Source organism: Conger conger, chromosome 18 (genome assembly GCF_963514075.1).
Source record: "Conger conger chromosome 18, fConCon1.1, whole genome shotgun sequence".
NCBI classification, from domain to species: Eukaryota; Metazoa; Chordata; class Actinopteri; order Anguilliformes; family Congridae; genus Conger; species Conger conger.
The window spans coordinates 29,800,715-29,824,437 of record NC_083777.1 but is presented as its reverse complement, the minus strand read 5'-3'; the positions used below and the strand labels follow the sequence as shown (position 1 = coordinate 29,824,437).

The window sequence follows — 23,723 nt, the reverse complement described above, 5'->3', positions numbered from 1 at the left end:
AGCCACAGGGCAGTGCCTGGGGACCAGCTCCAGTTCAGAGGCCAGTGCCTTGGTCAAGGGCAACAGCAGGAGCACACCTAACCTGACACGCATGTCTGAGTGTGTGAGGAAACCCACGCAAACACAGTGAGAACTCCGGGCAGAGAGTTTGGCCGGCTGGGATTCGAACCCAGAACCTCCTTCCTGTGAGGCAGCACATGTCAGAGATACTGAATTTCCACTCAGCATCCCACAAATATGTTTGCATAAAATTAATCTTATTTAGTAACTCGGTCACATTATTTACAGTTGGTGTATACTGCCACCTAGTGGACTGAACCATACAATTAGGTTTTGTTCCCAATACAGTATTACACACAGTATTGCAGCTAATGACATGGGACAAAAATTTAAGTGAAAAGGTTTTTCCTGTTAAAAACCCATAAACAATTCGTTGTGCCCTTTCCTTTTGGGGAAAAAAGAAGCTGTAATAATTAAACTTAATAAAACCGACAAAAATATATCAAATTATACTAAAAGTGGGATAGCTATACGGCAAGGTGAAACATACAAATTTACGGGGTAGGTTTGTTTTGACTGTAGCCAGCTCTGACATTTTATTTTAAAGTTCAGCGAAGCCGAAACTTAAAAAATAAATGTTAAAGTCGTTTAGCGCGATACTGGTTAATTCATTATTCAGTAGTTAATGCATCTCGCAATATTGGATTTGATGTAATATTAAATCAGCAGACGTTTTTTAAATTATTTAGGGCGGGAAAGCGAAGATACTTACCGGCTGGAATAGAGATGGGCGTTTGGCTGCGTATAGGGAGCGCGCCCGCATGCGTGTGCATGTTTATTCTCAGAATGCGCGCGAATTCAGCCCTAGGGTAAAGCCATTTCGGTTTTTGAATCAGTTAGTTGTCTATGGTAGTTCATTCGCGAAATAATCCATTTGTATGGCGTGCGGTGTTGGTATAGTAGAGATAATAGAAGCAACAAGTGGCATATGGTGAAACATTTTTTTGTTGCGTGTGTGGTGTTTCCCTGTTTAGGACGGGTGGTTTAGTCCATCTGGGGGGAATTCTTTTTCAGTTCTGAGTTTGTTTGTTTTTTCCTCTTCCCCCCCCCCACCTTGGACAGTATTGTTTTTTGGAAAATGACAGTACTTAAATAAAGCTGAAACATTTTGACTCCGGTACCTTGTGGCATATACACATAACACATCCTCATTGGCAAGCAGTCCGTCTCAAAACAATGTCTGCTGCTTGGCTGGTTGCCTTCAGTGTTCTCTTATACTTTACATCTGATTACCAATGTGAAATATGTGATCACACAGTAGCCATGTTCTGGGCAGCAGTTCACCTCCCACTCATCAGATATGCCGCCAGAGTTTCATTCGTTAGCACGGCATTCCTGCTGGAGGACGGGCTAATGCTCTCTGGTGAGAAAATAAGTTATGAGAACAGATACTACTTTAGACATTACTGTACACAGACATGTTTCACTTATGTTTGCTGGAGCTCACCTGTGTGTGAGGGATGGTAGTGTTGTTATTACACCTGCCTGACAGGTACTTGGGATTATTTTCTACCAGCAGGTTCACTTGTCACGTGCAGGATAGTGAATTGGTTCAGAAGCATTGACTGAATCGGTGAAACATCCAGAAAATGTGATCAGAAAAACATTTAGTCTGGAGCTCCCTACGTTGCATGTGGACTTAAATACTTGGAAACAACTCGCAAATCTTCTTCTGTGGATACTCCCCAGTCACACAAAGCTGGTCAAATTCACAGGGAAGTCTGGAAACGCTACATCCTATACAAAAGGTACGGTTTTATCGTACTAAACAGCTTACAGTACAAGTAACAGTGGACAATTGTTTCAATTATGAGTATTACAAACATGAAATAATCAACAGGTTTTTATTTTTTTTTTTGTTCAGCAGTCCACCAACCGTGGGGAAAATACATCAATAACTCAGTAAAGAAAAAAGATATGTCAGTTCATAAATCAGTCACTTCAGCAAGAGAAATATGCTTGCTAGTTAGGAAGACTTCTTAATTTTGCGTTTTCCCAATATTTGGATGTTTTTTCTTCCTTGAATTTTCTTACTGTGCATGCTTTCAATAAGCGGGAGAGAAAGGGGAATTGTAATGCTATGTAAAGACATTAATTCACAAAGCATCTGATCATGTCCTCCTTAACATTTTTTTCTTTTTTGTTCCCATGATCTCTAGCCTACTGAGAGACAGGCAGCACAAGATCGGACAGGTGATATCAGTAAAAGAATGCTGACATGCACATCCACACAGGCGCTGGCACACACACACACACACACACACACACACAGTGCGCCTAAAAATGTTCTGTACTGTGTGTAAAAACAAGTTTTAAAAAATGATCAGCTGCTCACTTCAAATCTGTCTTAAGTATTTCAGTCTTGTAATCAAACCGCCCTACGGCTTTTTAAAGTAGAAGTTACTTTGTAGAATATTATTAAATTTTATGTTATTTTTAAGTGAAACCCTTGGCATTGGCAAATCCTGAAATGTGCAAAACTGTCATCTCACCTCATTGGCAACCCTTTTGCCTCATTTAGCAAAGTAGTAACATAATTAAAATAACTCTCATTTAGCAAAGTAGTGATTTAATTAAAATGATATTACTAAATACAATACGTGACTTATTTTTGGGTTTTTGCAGTGTTCGCGAGGATGCCACAGAGCAGGGCGAACAGCGCCCCCTGTCTGTACTTCCCTCAGACCGGGGAGGACGCCTCCAACACGTTTGTTAGCTCTGAGGCTCTGACCTTCGACGTCTTTAACACAGTCACCACGTTAAGGAAGCTGTTGGTTTTCTTGGAGCCAGTCACCATTTGCTGCCGATTGGTTAAGTACGTCCTGGGGTGAGTTTGGATCAGAGTCATCTAATATCCAGTGTTATCAGAAAAGGGCTGATGTGGCAGTTGGTTTTGTTTTGGTTTTAACTCACCGCTAAGACCAGGGGCACTTCAATTGGAAAATGTTTTCCTATGGTTTCTGGGTTGAGCGATATGTTTTCTCCCAACAATGTGCAACATTTGGCAACAGACTTTGAGGTACATTTGCTCCCGTTTGGTGGGTGTAGCCCGAATTAATAATGACGTAGGCCTGTGCTTTAATAATGACGTAGGCCCAGAGAGTGCCTTCTCTGATGCCATGGGAGCAAACTGTACCAACCTCAGTCAGTCCGCTCAAAGATGTTCAATGTACCACCATTTTAGTTTAAATAAACATTTTGTAGGCTTTGTTGGGGCTGAATGTGACCCTGATTCTACCAATTGGTCTTCAATCATAACCTTGATAAGTACAATCCTGTGACTTGGCTCTGGGCTAGAACAAAAACCTGAACCTACACCGGCCGGGTTTAGATAAGATGTAGGCAGTGTCTTAGTCTCTCACAGTTTAATTAAGTTTCAGTCAATTGAGTTGGTATGACAGCTAGATTTATGTTGCCAAATTCACTGCCACTACTAATGCCAAAACACTGAACCAGTTACTTATCAAACTACAATAGCAGATAGTAAAAAGGATTCAAGAAATAAAATGGACTCTGTCTCTCTCACACTTTGTAGGTGGAAGATTTGTTCACTTCTGGGCTGTGTTCTCCTAAATGTTCTGTTTCTCACTCTGAGTGAAGGTATGACAATCATGTATCTTAAAGGTACAATAGGTAAGATTTTTAGGCACGGATGGTGCAGTGGGTAACACTGCTGCCTCACAGCAAGGAGGTCCTGGGTTCGAATCCTGACCAGGGCCTCTCTGCGTGGAGTTTGCATGTTCTACCCGTGGGTTTCCTCCGGGTACTCCTGGCGACCTGTCCGGGGTGTATTCCTGCCTTTCGCCCAATGTATGCTGGGATAGGCTCCAGCCCCCCTGTGACCCTGTTCAGGGGGGCTGTTCAGGTTAAGATAATGTATGGGTGGATGTATGGATACACGGTGATATCAGTCCTGTGTCTAACGGTTGGGTCTCTGTCTCCCACAGAGGCCTGGTTCCTCCTGGGCCTGCTGTGCACCCTTGCCCTGGCCACCCTGGGCTACCTGAAGGGGTGCCCCAGGTGGGGAGGGTCTAAACGGGCCTTTCAGAGAAGGAGCTCCAGTGGAGAGAGAGCAGCGGAGCTTCACCCCTCTCAGCAGGAGCTGGCCCTGGAGCTGAAGTCCCTGTGAGTACCAGTATTCTGGGGGGGGGGCGGGGCAGAGGCTAAAGATTTGTGATGAAGAATGGGTTCTCAATAAACCCATTATAGGCAGAGCTAGCACTGGCTGTCAGTTATTGACTTTTAAACAATATCGCTATTGCTCTCTGCAGGAAGACATGCTGGTTGGTTCGAATCGGGGTCACTCTCTCCGGTATGCACTGACTGTACATCGGCTTTGGATAAAATCGGAAAAAAATACATATAATGTACCGTCTATATAATGTATGAATGTAAAAGTCTATGTAGATCGCACTGGGATAGAGGGTCAGCTAACTGTGATGGTAATCCTGGCCAAATATTTCATTGGCGTCTTTACTTGTATGGTTCCCATTCCCATAATAACCAGGAATATATTAAAACTTGGTTGAACCGTCACCGGTGGTGCGATCAAAAGCCTATTACAGACACCGGAGATTACGCGATAACACCGACCCCTGTCCCAGATCGAGGAATGGCGCTTGACCGGATGGTTATCTCAGCGCTCGTGCGGATGGTGCTTGACGGGATCCTTGTGACAGCAGAGGTTTGGCGGCCATCTTGTGCTTACAGGTTGCTGGAGCTGGACGGCATGATGTCCCAGGCCTGCCTCTCAGCTGAGTCCACCTACAGGCTGCTGTGCTGGGGGAGATGTAGGAGCTCTGCACTGTGAGTAGCATTAGCACGTCTTAGCACGTCTTAGCACGTTTTAGCACGTTTTAGCATGTATTAGCTCAAATTAGCCTGTGCCGGCAGCGACGTAGGAACTTTGCACTGTGAGTAGCATTAGCACGTTTTAGCATGTATTAGCTCACATTAGCCTCTGTGCTGGCGGACCTGTAGGAACTTTGCACTGTGAGTAGGATTAGCACGTTTTAGCATGTATTAGCTCACATTAGCCTCTGTGCTGGCGGAGATGGAGGAACTTTGCACTGTGAGTAGCATTAGCACGTTTTTAGCATGTATTAGCTCACATTAGCCTCTGTGCTGGCGGAGATGGAGGAACTTTGCACTGTGAGTAGCATTAGCACGTTTTAGCATGTATTAGCTCACATTAGCCTCTGTGCTGGCGGAGATGGAGGAACTTTGCACTGTGAGCATGTCTTAGCCCATGTTAGCCTCTCTCTTGAACCCATCTACAACGTGCTAGTCTGGGAGAGCCGTAGGGATGTGCTATTTGAGCAGAGGGAGGTTCAACACTTTGCCAATACTTTTGCAATCTTTTTCGCCTTGATGTTCCGTGGGTAATTATTAATATATATAATTACCCATGGAATATATCAATATAAATACTTTGACTACTTATAGACAGTTAGGTAAATGATAGTTTGACAAGTCCCATTATATACAGTACCTTAATTCACCTTTGTAGCATTGCAAATGAGAAAAATATCAATGGGGGTGAAAACTTTCTGAAGGCACCGTAACTTACCATTTTAAAAGAAAAAGCATTTAAAGAATTATCGTATTTCGAGCATATATATTAGAGCCAGGTGTGGCTAGACGTGTATCATGTGAGGTCTCTGTGTTGTGGAACGGTTCGGTGGTGTAGCTGTATCAGTCATAGCTGCAGTCAGTGAGGCATGGCATCCTTTCAGTTATTACTGTGGATGCAGCAGTTATCTGCACTGTTATCTACGTTATCTGCAGGTTTTGTACCGTCAGGACAGCGCGTCAAGTTCTGGTTTATGGTGCGTTGCCATGGCTGCAGAGGGTCGTGGGTTGCCGTTGTTGCCGTGGCGGATTGCCGCGGTCATCCGATTGGTTGGCAGTGTTGTCCTTCTGGACAGCTCAGCGGGTGTTTTGCTGTTATTGGGGTGTGCCGCCTGGAATTGATGAAGAACGATGAAATGGGGAGACATTTTACACTCCCAATTGAGGTGTAAAATATGTTCTTGAGAATTTGAAAATTCAGGGGAGTAGGATAACGGTTGAATAAATAAGATTTAATTTGCATTGTGCCCATGAGGCTCCAGTAACCTACTTAAATTGTTTAGCAGACTGCACCACTTTCTTTGGATTTCCTTTTAGTGTTATAGTGTTATAGGTCCAACTTTGTCAGTAAGGTGTCTGACTTACCATAGCTTCTTTTCTTTGTTACTTTGTCTGTCAGGTTAATAGCACACTTAGTTATGAGTGGGTCCCTGTGCCTTCTTCATACATTTTCCCTGAGTGTAACATTGTGGTTTTCCACTCCTGTACTGCAAAGTGATATAATAAAATTAGTGTTTTTGTGTGTAGCTCTGTTTCCTCGCCTGTTTGTGAATGTGTGTGTGTTTTCGATTTGTGTGTGTGTGTGTGTGTATGTGTGTGTGTGTGTCTGAGCGCAAAGCTGTTCTCATTCCTGTGTTGTGGGCTGCAGGTTTTACGGTAGTCTCCTCACACTGCTGTACCTGTTGTATACGGCACCAGGGAGATACACTCTGCTGCTGACCAACAGCGCCCTCTTCCTGTGGAAGGGAGAACTGCATCAAGGTGAGCTGCTGCTGCTGTGCTCACTATAGGTCCCCTATAGGAGCCCCTATAGCTCCACAGTTCTCTGGGGTCAAGGACATTCACACCTGTCCAAATGTTTACCCACACTGCAGTTACAGGGCAACAGAAAATCGAAATATTCACTTACGCTTTGATAAATCATTGATTCATTAATTAATTCATTATCCTAACCCGCTTATCCTGAACAGGGTCGCAGGGGGGCTGGAGCCTATCTCAGCATACATTGGGCGAAAGGCAGGAATACACCCTGGACAGGTCGCCAGTCCATCGCAGGGCACACACACCATTCACTCACACACTCATACCTATGGGCAATTTAGACTCTCCAATCAGCCTAACCTGCATGTCTTTGGACTGTGGGAGGAAACCGGCGTACCCGGAGGAAACACACGCAGACACGGGGAGAACATGCAAACTCCGCACAGAGAGGCCCCGGCCGACGGGGATTCGAACCCAGGACCTCCTTGCTGTGAGGCGGCAGTGCTACCCACTGCACCATCCGTGCCGCCCGCTTTGATAAATCTTACATGAATAATTTAAGATACATATAAGTAATTTATATTACAGAAATAAATGTCGTCTACATGCTGAATGTGTGTCTAACGGTCCAAACTACACTCACAGGGCAGTAAAAAAAACTGGAATAAAATAACATGAAACATAAAACATCAGCCGATTCAGTCAGTCACTGCCTCTCATTAGACCCTCTCTCCTGCTCACTTCCTGTTGGTCCCTCACTCACTTCCTGTGTTCTCTGCAGTGGTCAGAAACATCTTTTGGAGGCGGTCTAAAACCACAGAAGATGAGCAGTCTGTGAACCGGGGGAAGACCCCCTCCCCTGGCCATGCAGTAAGTGATGACACAACTCTTGTGTGACTGGCTGATGAATATGACCACAATGTAGTTTTTGGTTTTGGTTTGGACGGAGCGAACCCAACAGAACAGCAGTCACTGTTCAAAACTGAGATGAAGCACAGACGGAAGATTGACATTTAAAGAATCGTATGATTGGTGGAGCTACAATGTTCTTTCAGAAAATACCGTGAGACCAATAGCAAATTACTGTGATTGGCTCAAATCAATAGATCATGATAGCTCCTCCTATTTGGGTCACAAGGTATACTGTTCCTTATTAAGGGAAGCCTCGTCATTCAAATGCAAATAGTGTATAGACTATAAGTACAAAATAACAAATACAAATAGAAGAATTAAAAGATTCTTCTCTCTTAAATCTCTGAGGATCCATTCAGTTTCATCGATTAAACATATCAAGTGTATCAGTTAATTTCAATAAAAGTGTGGGATTACCAGTTTTGATTTCAGATACTGTGATTCTTTGCTTCTCATTGTCTGAAATGGTAAAAATATTGTTTGTTAAGCCACCAGATGTTGCAGCAAAATTTTAAGCATTAACTCAGATGTTACTGTTTATCATTTATTATCAAATGGGCTTTTCCTGCCATCGGCAGCAGGAGAGGTCCAGGCCTGGCACCCTGCTAAGGCTCCGTATGTCAGCGGGAAAACCCCAGAGTCCTGCTGCTGGCACAGGCTCAAGTGGCGCTCTGATTTACAGCCTGTGTAGAGACCCCGCCAGAGCCTGTGCTGTTAGAATACACTGTGCTGCACAGCCTGTGCCTTTAGAATACACTGTGCTGCAGGGCCTGTGCTGTTAGAATACACTGTGCTGCACAGTCTGTGCCTTTAGAATACACTGTGCTGCACAGTCTGTGCCTTTAGAATACACTGTGCTGTTAGAATACACTGTGCTGCAGGGCCTGTGCCTTTAGAATACACTGTGCTGCACAGTCTGTGCCTTTAGAATACACTGTGCTGCACAGTCTGTGCCTTTAGAATACACTGTGCTGCACAGTCTGTGCCTTTAGAATACACTGTGCTGCACAACCTGTGCCTTTAGAATACACTGTGCTGTTAGAATACACTGTGCTGTCAGAGTCTGTGCTGTTGGAATTCACTGTGCTGCCAGTGCCTTATATGCATTCGGAGTTGCTTGCCTTTCTTGGCGTGGCTCATGTCTTGTACTGGCTTATCTCTTCGTCTCACCATTTCTCCCTGACGCTTCTCTCCATCTCTATCTCTCCCTGGCTATCTGCCCGTCTAACTCTGTCGCCATCTCTCTCTCTCTCTCCGACTGGGAGGCTACAGACACACCTGCGATACTGTACTCTCTGGTCTGACCCCTGCTGTGGGGTTTAGGGAGATTGAGACAAGACCCCGTGCCCCTGAATCCCAGCTGGGATCATCTCAGCACTGTGATCAGCCCGGTCTCTGATCTGTGATGATCTCAGCACTGTGATCAGCCTGGTCTCTGATCTGGGATCATCTCACTGGCGGAGGCTGGTGATGAGGGAATAAACCTGTGTTGCCGTTTTCTGTAATGCTTGCTCTTACTGTGAAATTCTCTAAATTCTTGTGTTATGTAATGCTTGTTTATATACCCTCTGTTGTCTTATACTTGCTGACTTCCTGTGGTTCGTTATGGCTGCTCACTTCCTGTCTTGCAGGGCCTCTCCTGGGTGGTTGGGGATTCGAACGACCCGGATGCTGATTATGACTTCAAAGATGCAATCGAGGTAAATGCCCCTCTCTCTGTTAAAGTAGCACAGGGGTACAGGACGCCAATTAAAAATACTGCATTGCCTTTAGCTGGCTGGTTTCGCATGTGAAGTCAGTGGACTCTGTGTGGTTCTGGATATCAAACAACACTTTCAACAACCAAATCTTTCATTGCACTAGTATACCTCCAAGGGGAGAAAGCACCCAGACCTGTTCAGAGTTCAGGGTGGTGCCCCAAGCAAGCAGAATAAAGAGAATAATGGGCAGGTTTGTGGTTATTGCACTGAGGCACTGGCTGCATGGTGTTGTTACTGCTGGGGGTGTTTGCAGTTACTGCAGCCATTCAGTTCCATTGTAAAGGAAGCACACATGGCTCTGACACAGCCAGGCGATTTAGTTCACCTCTTTTTGTGTTCCATTTACTTTTTATGTCCTACCTCGGTGACCACTGAGCGTCTGCTCATTCCTCAAGGCTCATTCTTCAAGACTCACTTGTTCATTCAAGATGATGCCATTTTAAACGCTTCTTCTGAAGATCTCTGCTTGTAGAAACCACCCATCAGAGACCCCCCCCTCTTTCATTGTAAAGTGTCCAAAGAAAACTCCAGAGGAAGATGCTGAGGAGAATTTGGAACGTCTAATGTGCCTACCATTCCCTACCATTATAACCAGTATATTAAAATGCAGCATATTACATTTTGTAAAGGGCATGGTGTCTTTATACTGTGGGGATGGACATTCGGCCTACTGTGGCAGCACTGCACGCTTGCGTTAGCAACTGGAACCTCAGTAGTCAGCAGAAAGGAAAAAAAACAACTGTATCTAAGTGAGTATAAAGCTGGGATCATCAAATCCAAATCCAGCCCTGGTTTCTTTTCTCCCAGAACAATAATTGCTCCTGATCAGACTGTGTTCAAACCTAACTCCCAGGTAACAGGAGAGTGGGAAAAGCACCAGGGATTTCTCAGGTCTGAAGGACTGCGAGTTGAGGAACAGGAGTGTAAGGATTTTTTGGTCTCACTCCTGAGGTAAATAAAGGAAAACAGCAGATAATGCTTCACTGCAACTTTTTCCTTTAGTCTTCACTTTTCCTCTTATCTCCAGCTCATTAAAAGAGACTTGTGAATATTTAATTAACTCCACCCTTTGTCTTTAATGAGCCTTAAGTTTAGCAGCCAGATTCACCTGCATTCTGTGATTAATTAGCTGCATCACGGACAGATGTGTGTGTGATAGTGCAAGAGAGAAAGATTTAATGCTACAGCGGCCTCCAGTTTGTCAGTAGAGCATTGCATGCCTATAACAATGTTTCCCAAACTGTGAGTTAGTGTGCATGCAGTTATGAGATTTCTGTCCCATATTTGAGCATATCGTTGGTTACACAAAGAATGAGAAGTTTGTGGACCACTGGCCTACAGTAGTACTGTGAGTCACAGAAATGTTGGTGTTATTCATGAGCTGTGAAATTGGGTACAAATTGGGTGGCACCCATGGCCATGTGTCAGAAAGTCTTAAAGTGTCAAAGGCAGTCTAGACCTGGAGGAAACAGGAAATGACACTCTAATGTACTGTCCTTTTCAAACGAAAAAGTTAAAAAACAGGTTTGAAGAGTATCGGCACATTCCGGTTATGCAACGGGGAGGAATTTAATCTGAAAAGTTACTGTGTCACATGTGGTCCCCTGTGCTATCTGCTGACAATCATATACAGGTAGCAGGCAGTTAGCCTCACTCCATGCCTCACCTGAGACACCCAGTCCAGAGAGAGCCACCCACCCTGCTTTGCTTTACCTGGGTGGTCCCACTAACAGCTCCTATCAGCAAGTTGTGATTATTTACATGTGTGGAAAGTAAGTGAGAGATCCTTGTCTGGGCTCAGAGCAGATAATGACTTTCCCAGAATCCTCTGGGGGGCAGCAGAACACTGCTCTTACGGCAGGCCTCAGAATCAGCTCGTGAGCAGGTCTGCAATCTGGAAAACAACCTTCGCTCACTTGATGACAGATATTCTATATCTATATATGGGGCTGCCTGTAGCGTAGTGGTTAAGGTAAATGACTGGGACACCCAAGGTCGGTGGCTCTAATCCCGGTGTAGCCACAATAAGATCCGCACAGCTGTTGGGCCCTTGAGCAAGGCCCTTAACCCTGCATTGCTCCAGGGGAGGATTGTCTCCTGCTCCTGTCTAGTCAACTGTACGTCATTCTGGATAAGAGCGTCTGCCAAATGCCAATAATGTAATGTATATCCCTCTGTATGGAAAGATAGCCCATTCTTTATATGTCCATCACATCTTTTCAGATATACATGCATTTTTTTTTATTATGTTTTCATGAATGCTGTAATTTTTCTATGAAGTGGACTGGAGATTTTTCTCTTTAACCCTGTCATTGGTAATGGGCACATGGATGCACATGAGGAAGTTGCAGGTCCAGACAGATTTTCCCCCAACCAATTACCCTACAGATGCATACAGAGCATACCGAAGATATTTGGTTAGTTTTAAATCTGAAATTTGAAGTTGTGCTTGATAAACCTTTCCTGGGGAGAAGAATGTGCGGTGGCCTGTAGCGTAGTGGTTAAGGTAAAGGACTGGGACCCACAAGGTTGGTGGTTCGATCCCCGGTGTAGCCACAATAAGATCCACACAGCCGTTGGGCCCTTGAGCAAGGCCCTTAACCCTGCATTGCTCCAGGATTGTCTCCTGCTTAGTCTAATCAACTGTACGTCGTTCTGGATAAGAGCGTCTGCCAAATGCCATTAATGTAATATGTAATCTGGTAAGAATATGCAGGGACCATACTGACACAGCCCCTCTCTCTCTCTCTCTCTCTCTCTCTCTCTCTCTCTCTCTCTCTCTCTCTCTGGCAGGACGGCGATGATGACGATTCTCCCCTAATGCTCAGGCGTGGAGCGCTAGTGGGTTTAATTCCAAGCTTTCACCAGAAGGGGCAGAAGCGAGCCAGGAGACCCAGACTGCATTCCAGCAGCAACTCCGGTGCGTACAGATACTTCAGCCCCTGTGCCCTGTGAACCACAGCTGGAATTCCTGTAGTTGAGAGCCCTGACCAGCAGAGGGCAGTGTTAGACAGTGCAATGTTTAGCTCAGTTTTTTCTGTAGACGCAAAGCTCCTATCTCGGTCTTTGATGAAAAGCTTGCTGTGACCGCAACACCCCCGGACAAGATGAATGGGCAAGCTACCGTGTGCCTCTCAGCTGGGCTAACGTGCTAACGTGCTAACGGAGTCCTTTCCCCAGCTGGGTTTAGTCAGGCGTCAGGTAGAGTGAGGCCCACACTCTGGCACAGAGCTTGTGCGCTGGGTGCTTCTTGTCATCTGTAAGCGGGGATGGAATAGTTCCAACCTGTCCTGAACAGTAGGCCTGCCCGAGATAGCCTGAGAGTGCAGTTTCAAAGGAGGAAGTCCGTGTGCCGGCACAGATGAAATGGGCCCTCATCGTCAGTGTGAACAAACCACCCCGACCCTCTTTATTTCTGATAAGACGCATCCATGAGAGGGTAGCGCAGTGAGGGGTCTGTAATCAGCAGGCCGGGGGGGAGGAACGAATGTTAAATTTAGACCTGGACGTGAGCGTGCGAAACTGTTGTCCGACGCTGAACTGGTGAGAGGTCAGAGGTCAGAGGTCGGAGAGCAGCAGTCCCGCTCGGGGGGGAAATCAGAACGGGATCACGCTCGACACCCGAGAGGCTCTCTGGCCGTCTTTCGGGAGCGACCGAGTGTGACCCGCGAAGCTCGAGGCCGTTCTCACACTCGCAGACGGCCACGATCCAGAGGACGGGGTGAAAAACTGAGAAACACTGACGCCATGTTATTGCTGTACTGTTATTACATGAGTTTATATTCTAAAAAATGCTGAACCGGGGGAATGGCTCTCTATCCATTATCAACCGTCACTCCATTATCTCCCGCAGGGGAATATTTAGGAATTGTATTTTTATGGGTTGTTATCTTCCCTTTTGTTGTTTTGCTGTGATCTGTATCCGCAAATGTACAAACACAAACATCACTGGCACTTTATTCCTGTATGTGCACCGCAGAAAAACACACCACAGCAAAATAGTGCAAAAAAGTGCTTCTGATAACATTCCGGTAAGGAAATGCGTTCAAGCAGAACACTTAAATATATAATGCCTTAAATATTATGATTTAGAGAAACAGATTTACTTCCACCACAGTATTCTCCATTTCAGAAGACACCTCCATTCGCACAAAGCACAAGACAAGTCATGTCCAAGTGACATCATTGCTTCCAATAGACCAGCAGATACAGAGCCAAGGTTTTGACACATACTGTCATTTCAACAAGAGAAGCTCTATAAATGTGAGCTGCTCTCCGTCATTAGGAGTGTGACAGTCGTGCAGAATGTTGACTGAGTGCAGCTCGGCTAGGGGGTCTGTCCCGATGTGGTCCGTCCCGATCCTTAAGGGGCAGAAATTAAGCTGGCCACAGCTCTCACTTTCGTTATTGAATTAAACGTCCTCCTGAGACGTGACCTGCCGATGACCCCGCGGTTCTCATCATGTCCGATATTAAAGTTTAATGATCGCTGGATGAGGCACAAAGAGGATTAACATTCCCATTTCCCTGAAGGAGGCTGAGCCCCCCCCCCCACACCACCCCCCTCACCCTCACCCCTCCTCTATCTCTCCTTCTCTCTGTCCTTTCTCCACCTCTATTCCTCACCTCCTGCTCTTCTTTCTCCTTCTCTCTTTCTCCTCTTCCACTCTTTCCCACACTCTGTAGTTGTGCCGCATCTGGCCAGTTGAGGCGACACCAGCCTAAGCTGGTCAAGTTGGTTTAAGTGGTGTTCAACACATAGCCGGTCACCCAGCTGACTATCCTATGTAGTCCACTAGTCCGCCAGTTAACTATGATTTTACTCATCTAGCTTAACCAGCCACATACCAGATATGACCAGCTAGAAGTGTTGAAAACACGAAAGCTTGGCCCATGTTAAACCGTCTTAAAATCCCAGCTGGTGTTAGAGTTTCCAGCAGGGTACGTTCATTAGGTGATTTGTACAGCTATAGCACAGCACACATCAGTGTGTTCAGGGTGGGGTTTGCTGCTCTCCTCTCATGGAGTCATGGTTAATGAACCACTGGGAGCTGGTTAACCCCTGGGCCTTCACCGCGAGGACCGTCACACCCCCGTATCGTGGTTTATCTTCACACACCTGCGCAGGTGCAGTCCTGGGTTAATGCTCTGCGTGTGGGTGACGGACAGGTGGGTGGGGAGGTCCAGGTGACCTCTCCAGGAGGCACAGTGGTGCTGGGAGTGACTGCAGCCCTGATCAATACCTCTGACTGATTAACTCCTAAAGGTTGGGCCCCAACACTGAGGCCCCCTGAAATGGACACACACTCATGTGCACGCACGCACACACGCACACATGCACGCACACATGCACGCACACATGCACACGCACACACGCACACCCACGTGTGTGTACATACACAGTCTTACACATGTATACACATGCTGCAGAAACACGCACTGCAACGTTTGCAAACACACAGGCAGAAATGCACTCACATGCATGGACATACAGTGTGCACACATGCTAAGGCATGTACGAAGCTCATACAGTACACATACACACACTCCCCATTGTGAGACAGGCCTAGCAGACAGTCTTATCTCCCCAAGCATTTTCGCGATGTGATAAATTATCCTCAAAGGCAGAGCTCGTTTGACAGGAAGCCGATAAAGCCGTCGTTTCGCCGAACAGGTCAGTTAATACACCCCCCTCCTCCTCCCCCCCCCGACTGAAAGCACCTCCTCTAATGAGCGCTGAGTTTGACAAAGTCCGCCATTACTCACCGGCCCTTTCGATAACCGCCCTTTCACAGTGGCCCCTCAGTACATGTGTAAACCGCCCCCTTACCTGAGAGTGGACCGTAAAGCCATTAGGCCCACAGTAAACCAGTGAAACAGTAAAACAGTAAAAGGTGTGACTCGCCGATAAGCAGGGAGGCGCAGAAACGTACCGAAATGCACGCTGAGGACCCCTCTGATTGATGGGCACAGGGGGCTGGGGTAGAGACCCCAGGGCTGGACCTTCCTGGGGGGGGGGGGGGGGCAGAGGGCTGGGGGGGGGGTCTGAGTCACGATAATGCCCCAAATCCTCCCACCCTGGCTGGAGACAGTCTCCATTAACAGCCATGACCACTGCCCTGGGGCTCCGGCTGTTCAGTAGTCTGAGTATCAAAACAATACAGTGCATTTATGTTATGTATGTGTGTGTATACTTGTCATTACATTAGGTATGTAGCTGATGCTTTTATACAAGGGGCCAATCCCCCCTGGAGCAATGTGTGGTTCAGGGCCTTGCTCAAGGGCCCAACAGCTGCACTGAAGCTTGAACCACCAACTGTTTGGGTCCCAGGCGAGCAACCTAGCCACTACGCTACAGGCTGCCCCATGTGTACGCTGGGTTTTAAGTCGTGTGTGTTTAAGCGAGTGAGCGTGTTGACCTGCCATCTCTTGGTCACAGGCCTCTCCAGTAGAGTTGTCTCAGTCTGCAGGTGGATGTTAAAGGCAAGTTTCTGCCGCAGGCTTTGACTCCAGCGCTTATGGAACAAACACAAGAAGCAATGCTGTCTCAAGGGTCTGTAGTGCTCCCATTTCATGTGTGCCTACTGGAAAAACTATTTAGGAGTACATCAAATTGGGATGCATTAGTGCCCTGGATTTTCAGCTTAGGAGCACACGTGAGCCTCACAGGAAATGCTAGCGTAGAGCCCTGTGTCCCCTGGACATTTCTCACACACGACACTGGATTGGCTTTGCTCTCTCTGGCACACAACCAGCATTACATCTCCTCAAAGAGTCCTGGATACTGGAATGGTTTAGACTTTTATAAATGAAGGTGACTTTGCCTGAGGGGCCTCTGAATCATAACGATCATTAGGATCTGACACCTTTGGGATGGGTGATCATTCAAAATTGCCTCAATTTTGCACAAGATGGTTGGCAGTTCCTCGTCTTCAAGGGGTTGTTAAAGAATCGAGGGGAGCGCTTTCCCATGTGCAGCCACGAGCAGAACTGCTGGTGCATGGAATCTCCTTTTAACACAGACTTAGGTTTTGAAACAGCTGATAGCTGGCTGACCAGTTCAGACCAGCTCCCAGCTTGACATGGTTTGACAAGCTAAAGCAATGTTTTGAAACAACTGTTAGCTGGTTGACCAGCTTTTTGAATGTATACTTTATTAAACTGAGGGAAAAGTGCACGTTTTATTTCAGCTTGTTTTTTTGTTAATGTGTCCAGATCCGCACAGCCGTTGGGCCCTTGAGCAAGGCCCTTAACCCTGCATTGCTCCAGGGGAGGATTGTCTCCTGCTTAGTCTAATCAACTGTACGTTGCTCTGGATAAGAGCATCTGCCAAATGCCAATAATGTAATGTAATAATCTAGCAGCCACAGCTGCAGGAGGAAGACACCAAAAAACGTTTTATGTGCACGAGAGAGTGGATGTTTCCCTATGAGGGTATCTCTCTTTGGGTTGACAAAGACAGAAATAATTTGTCACTGCAAGTATACTAGAATACTCCCCCCATATACTCCAATAACCAAGTTGCTGCCTTAATGAACATCATTCATTTGAAATGGTCCAAGTCAGTTAGTACTGTAAGTTGTTCATGATATACTGAAGAGGTCCATTTGCTGGTTATTAACTCAATCTCATCTCTGGCTTAATGATTCCTTTAACGGTCATTATTCCTGCACCATAATTTTTTGTGTCAAATTAAAATGAATCCCTTGTAAAATGACAGACAGACAAATAATGCTTTTGAATCAGGGGTTTCACCACTTCAAATAGATGCGAACAAATCCAGCCTTTCCACTTTTTGTTGTGTATTCGGAGAGAACTTGACAGAAAAACCCATTTCTGGGTCTTAAATATATAATTGTGTTCAGACAATTGAGACTATGCACAGCCTATAATGTAAACTAATGAGCAGAGAAGATTAAACTGTCAACACTAATCTGATGCCAGGGAACAGAATGTATTTTCTGGGGTTGGTTGTGCAGTTACGTGATTTGATTCAGTGCATTAGCGAATCGGTCATTAATATGCCAAGGGCAGCCTTTCGCATCTGTAGTGCAATAAGCAGTGTGAACTGGGCTCGGTATGTTTGTGGCCTGTGTCCTGACTATCATGAAACTTTACATACCGGTGCTGTTATTTGACCCGTGGAGGTAGAGAGAGAGAGACCCTGCTGTAAAATCCAGCTATGCCAGCTTGACCAGCTTGAAAATTGAGCTGGTCGAGCTGGTCATAAGCTGGTTGTAGCTGGGTATGGCTAAACCATGTCAAGCTGGGAGCTGGTCTCAACTGGTCAACCAACTAAACCATGTTGAGCAGGGAGCTGGTGTCAACTGGTCAACCAGCTAAACCATCTTGAGCTGGGAGCTGGTCTGAACTGGTCAACCAGCTAAACCATGTCGAGCTGGGTGCTGGTCTGAACTGGTCAACCAGCTCCCAGCTGTTTCTAAACCTAGCTTGAGCTGTTTATTTCAGCTGGGGACAGATGTACAGTAGCAGCATTGTAATGAATTTGTGGCATCTTTGGCATGCCCTGTGCATCTTTACCCAGAGCGGGCTTCCAGGGAACTCCTTGTGTTCGATGGGCCCTTTGAAAAAACGAGCTGCAACACAACACAGTCCAGTATCAACCCCTTCAGCCCAGCATCCCGACACATAGCTTCTCTGAGTGGGGTCCCTCCCGAGAGTGTTAATGTATTACCCTGTCAGCCTGATAACGCGCTAACCGCTAGTGGCAGCCCTTCAAAAGGATCCCGTCCGTCAGCGAGGCAAGATGGCCGCCAGACACGGAGCTGATGACGGATGGTACGGTGTGGAGAGGAGAGGAGTGGAGTGGGTGGGGGGGCAGGTGAATTCAGTGAGTCAGGGCAGGCGGGGCAGTGCATTTATCGACACGTCACACCTCTGTTATTTTGAAGGTTGTCAATTGTCTTTGTGTTAGTAATAATCGAAATGATGAATATGTGTGCATATAAACGTGACACCAAAGCGTATCCAATTCCTTCGCCGATTTGGAACGGCCGACTATCAACTGTCAACCGCACGCTGAGTCAGGTGAAAGGTCATCGCCATGGGAGACCCGATCACCCCACGGGAACCTGCGATCCGTGTTTCCCGAAGGAGACTACCTTTACTGGAATTACTCCCCCTCCCAAGCCCCCACATTACCTCCCCAACGGCACCCCCTTGTTCGCTGGGCAGTTTCACCCTGTTCCACCCCATATCTCCAACTGCTCAACGGCTCTGCAGTGACTTGCAGAAACACCGTCCAGCAGTTTTTGTTTAAATAACACAAAATCGCAAATGTTTTCCCTCTCTGCCCCATTTGACTGTGCTAAATTGGCCCCGATCCTCCATTTATCCATTAAGTCTGCAGTCACTGATATTATTCTTAGGATGGTTTTTATCCAAGCTAAATTTAATTCCCTCATACATCGCACATATGCTTACTTCAGTGTCCCGTATTCTCTAATGAATTCTTTAAGTTGTTATTCTGATTTGGTTCTCATAATCTCATACCCTGTAAATCACACAGAAAAGACCATGTGCTGAATGATTCACTAATGCTAGCATTAAATGACTTCAGCTCATGCCACAGATTTGTAAGCATTAGATACACACGAGGTGAAGTCTGTTTTCAGTAGCAGTGGTGATGTCCTGTTTGTGATTGGCTGTAAGTGAAGGATAATGAGATCTCCCATGATGCTCTTCTCTCTTGTTTCCAGGTAACTGCTCCCGATGTAACACCAGCTTTTCTGTGCTAAAGAAAAAGGTAAACCGTGAGCTTTCAGGCCTTCCTTACGGTTTGTGAGGAAACTGGTTTTCACTCATTTTTAGTATAGTTTAGTGGTGAAGGAACCTGGCTCATGACTTAGAGGCTGCAGGTTCACAACACAAGTGAGGCACTGTACTGCTAAGGCTCCTAGCCGGGGTAATAAATGCTCAGATTGTCTAAATGTCCAATATGAATCTGGATATGCGTACCTGTTACAGTAAGTGTACATTGCTGCATGTATGGATGATGGATTTATACAGTATGTTTGTGTTTTTTTTTTTTTTTACTGGTTGTACAGTAAGTGCTGTTTTTGGGCAGTGGTGGCCAAACCATTTTCCATGTTAACGGATAATGAAGTATCTCCCCTATCTTAAGCCCGTAAGTGTAAATGTTGTTGTGAAAGTGTACGTGTTTATTTTTGTGGTGGCAGAAAAACTGCAGTAACTGTGGGAGCTCCTTCTGCACACGCTGCTGCTGCAAGGTGCAGAGGTCCTGTCTGGACACCGCAGGTGAGTACTGACACAGACCACACACAGTACTGACACCAACCACACACAGTACTGACACAGACCACACACAGTACTGACACAGACCACACACAGTACTGACACCAACCACACACAGTACTGACACAGACCATACACAGTACTGACACAGACAGCACACAGTACTGACACAGACCACACACAGTACTGACACAGACCACACACAGTACTGACACCAACCACACACAGTACTGACACAGACCACACACAGTACTGACACAGACCACACACAGTACTGACACAGACAGCACACAGTACTGACACAGACCACACACAGTACTGACACCAACCACACACAGTACTGACACAGACCACACACAGTACTGACACGGACCACACACAGTACTGACACCAACCACACACAGTACTGACACGGACTACACACAGTACTGACAGAGACCAGGTTCAGTACTGACACAAACCACACACAGTACTGACCGAGACCAGGCTCAGTACTGACACGGACTACACACAGTACTGACACGGACTACACACAGTTCTGACACCAACCACACACAGTACTGAACCACACACAGAACTGACACAAACCACACACAGTACTGACACAAACCACACATAGTACTAACACTAACCACACATAGTACTGACACAGACCACACAGAGTACTGACCGAGACCAGGTTCAGCACTGACACAAACCACACAGAGTACTGACCGAGACCAGGCTCAGTACTGACACAAACCACACACAGTACTGACACAGACCCGGTTCAGTACTGACACAGACCACTCATAGTACTGACAGAGACCAGGTTCAGTACTGACACAAACCACACTTTTCTTTCAGGAAACTACCCATCCCTGCTGAAAAAAAAAAACAGCTCAAGCTAGGTTTTGAAACCACTGGTAGCTGGTTGACCAGTTCAGACCAGCTCTATACTCGACATGGTTTGACCAGCTCAAGCTATGTTTGGAAACAGCTGGTATTTCAAGCTGGCCATAGCTGGATTTTACACCAGGGAAGAGCTTATCACAGACAGAAAGCGATACTCCTCTCTGTATTAGAGATGAGTTTAGTGTGTGTCTTACCTACAGTGAGAGAGGATCTGTTCAGTGTGTAGCTGCTAATGCACAGGTGCTGAGTGGTGGGGAGGGGTGTGTGGGCTGTATTTAATATATTGAGTAGTGTCCACTGCACAGAGTGTGTGTATGTGTGTGTGTGTGTGTGAGTGTGTGTGTGCGTGTGTGTATGTGTGTGTGTATGCGTGTGTGTGTGTATGTGTGTGTGTGTGTGAGTGTGTGTATGTGTGTGTGTGAGTGTGTGTGTGTGTATGTGTGTGTGTGTGTGTGTATGTGTGTGTGTGTGAGTGTGTGTGTGTGTATGTGTGTGTGTGTGTGTGTGTATGTGTGTGTGTGTGTGTGTGTGTGTGTGTGTTACCCCTCTCTCTGACGCTCTGTCCCTGCTCTCTCCACAGCTCCAGATCAGAATGGGACGGTGTTCGTCTGCAACCTCTGCAACGTGTCCCTCAGCAAGCAGGAGTAGAGCCTCCTCCTCCCCCTCCTCTCGCTCCCTCCATCCCTCGCTCTCCCTCTATCCCTCCACTCTTCCTCATCCCTCCACTCTCCCTCCATCTCTCTTTCTCCCTCATCCCTCTCCCTCCCTCCATCCAACTGCACTCTCTCCCTCCCTCATCCATCCCTCTCTCTCTCTCTCCTGCTCTCTCTCTCTCTACTCAGTTAAATTAAAATGTAATTAATGGACTCATAAGTATACACAAATTTTGTAAGCATGGTGTTAACTGCAGTAAGCTGAGAAAAAATAAAAAAAGAATCTCTCTTGCAATAATTCAGTTACATAAACTGCATTTAGTAGCATTAGAGTCAATAGCTGTTTCCAAAGCATTATTTAGCAAGACAATATACGCTTCCCTATATATGAATATCAGCAACATTAACATGACAGAAACTTTATTAAAAACTCTCTCTCCCCTCCCCCCTGTCTTCCTGGTGAAATTCAGAGGCTGGTCTTCAGGCTCCTCCTGTTCTATGCTGTAGTGCACATAATTAATGTCCTTATTGGACAGGCAGAGACTAATGCGTTCAGATATTAAGCCCCAGTCTAAAGTGTGCTGTATCTGGCACACACTTGGACCTTAAAGGAGTAACGTGGTGATTGGATGTAAATGGTAAAATGGTAAATGGTTGGCATTTATATATCGCTTTTATCCAAAGCGCTGTACAACTGATGCTTCTCATTCATCCATTCACACACATACACTCACACACCAACGGCGATTGGCTGCAACCAGCTCGTCAGGAGCATTTGGGGGTTAGCTGTCTTGCTCAGGGACACACCAAGGGCAGGACTGAACCGGCAACCCTCCAGCGGACTGTACTTGCAGTACAGGGAGATAATAACACGCCGTAAATTATTCTCATAGTGACTATAAAATTAAACAGTGATTGTTTTTGAAGGGGATTTGAAGCAGTGAATGCATAAGGGAGGAATATTTCTCCAGTTCCTGCGGCGCTTTGAATGTGCGCGGTGAATTACGGACACACGCGGGCACGCAGCCTCCGAGCGTGCGATGGGGAGGCATTAAGCCCGCCGGCCTGCTTTGAAGCGCGTTCCCCGGGACAGACAGAGCGGCTACGCGGGCGTGCCGTACGCACTGTACCCCGTACCCCTAAACCTACACCCCGGGAGAGACACAGTGCAGGAGCATCACATCTATCACAGACCATTCCAGTCTGCGCTCAGCGTGGCTGCACAGCTCGATATCTCCTCTGCTCTGAATACTAACCCCCCCCCACCCAGCTCCCAGAATGCCCCTCTACTGGATTAGACTGCAGCTTGAGCGAGGGCCAGACACAGCAGCAGACATAAAAAATATCCGTCTTAACAAGCATCTCGAACTTGTAATGAAATCTTTTTTTAAGATCTTCTCTCAAGTATGAAATCTTAAAAGCTTCTTTTGAGTTGACGCTTGCTCGACAACTGGAATTGTCTTATTCCATTGACATACTTGAATTGAGCGAAACTGTCTTACCTCGTTTGGCAATATTTCCATCTTAGTCAGCAAAAAAAGTAAAGGATTTTAAGTCTCAATATAAGATTAAACTACACCCCCCACGGAGGGATTTAGTTGAGCCTGGCACCCCCCAGATGCCCAGTGATTGGTCAATTTGTGTTTTAGAAGCCTCTCAATGCTGCAGTGACATGATTTTATTGCATGGATGCCCTTTAGGGAACCAATATTTAGGGAACAAATATTTCAAAAAAATATACAGTATTATTGTCCTATATGCTGATGGAAAATGTTTTTACTGGCAAAGATGTTTTGGAAAGAAGGTAGTCATTCTGAGAAGAGGAAGAAACAAGGAGCTATTTTGGAAATGCCCAAGTAAAGAGTAGCTAGGTTAAAACATTCTGGAAAGACACAATGCTTTGTCAGTTTTTTTTACGGTCACTGTAAAAAGTCGCTGAGGCGGTCAGAACAGTCAGTCCCCAGGAGGTGCTGGACCGCAGGGGCCTGGTTTGAGGAGGGACATTGGAAGTTGTTTTAAAAATGTTGGAGAGGGTTAAACACACTGATTTTAGCTCTGCTGCTGATCTGGCAGAAGATAACCTTGAAGTGACAGTTGTGAATGAGTGCATGTGTTTGGATGGGTCATGGTGTAAATTAAAAAGTGTGTGTGTGGGGGGTGGGGGTGGGGGTGGGGGGGTGTTACCGTGGTGACTGAATACTTAATGAAAGGTGATGAGTCTAGAGGAGACTTGGTGGGTCGGGTGGGGGGTATTGGGCGGGGCGGGCACCTCCAAGGATCCTGCTGGCAATAACTGACTACGACGCTGCACCAGAGAAATATTTATTTCTGAAAAATAATCTGACCTCCACAATGCAAGAAGCACTCAAAACTGACATCTATAATACCATATGCAGTGTGTAGTGTCTGAAATTCTTATTTTATTTTCTGCAACTCTGCATAGGCTACCCAATGCAGCAACAATAAATCAACATAGTGATTTAGTGCCTCTTCTGGCAAACTAAATAAACTCATTCCACATTTTGGAGTGCTCCGCATTAATTTATGTGTAAAATGA

The 23,723-nt window shown here is 46.1% G+C and overlaps 1 protein-coding gene across 1 annotated transcript; it reads left to right on the top strand.

The window, feature by feature from the left end:
• Positions 1-1,378: 1,378 nt before the first annotated feature.
• LOC133118457 (protrudin-like) lies at positions 1,379-21,612 on the top strand. Its single transcript, XM_061228481.1, has 13 exons — positions 1,379-1,808; positions 2,220-2,253; positions 2,686-2,887; positions 3,596-3,660; positions 4,008-4,185; positions 4,771-4,866; positions 6,560-6,672; positions 7,454-7,542; positions 9,216-9,284; positions 12,138-12,264; positions 19,064-19,110; positions 19,544-19,622; positions 21,094-21,612. The coding sequence occupies exons 3-13, from the start codon at positions 2,697-2,699 to the stop codon at positions 21,159-21,161; spliced, it is 1,122 nt and encodes a 373-aa protein (XP_061084465.1). The 5' UTR covers positions 1,379-1,808; positions 2,220-2,253; positions 2,686-2,696; the 3' UTR covers positions 21,162-21,612.
• The last annotated feature ends 2,111 nt before the right edge of the window (positions 21,613-23,723 follow it).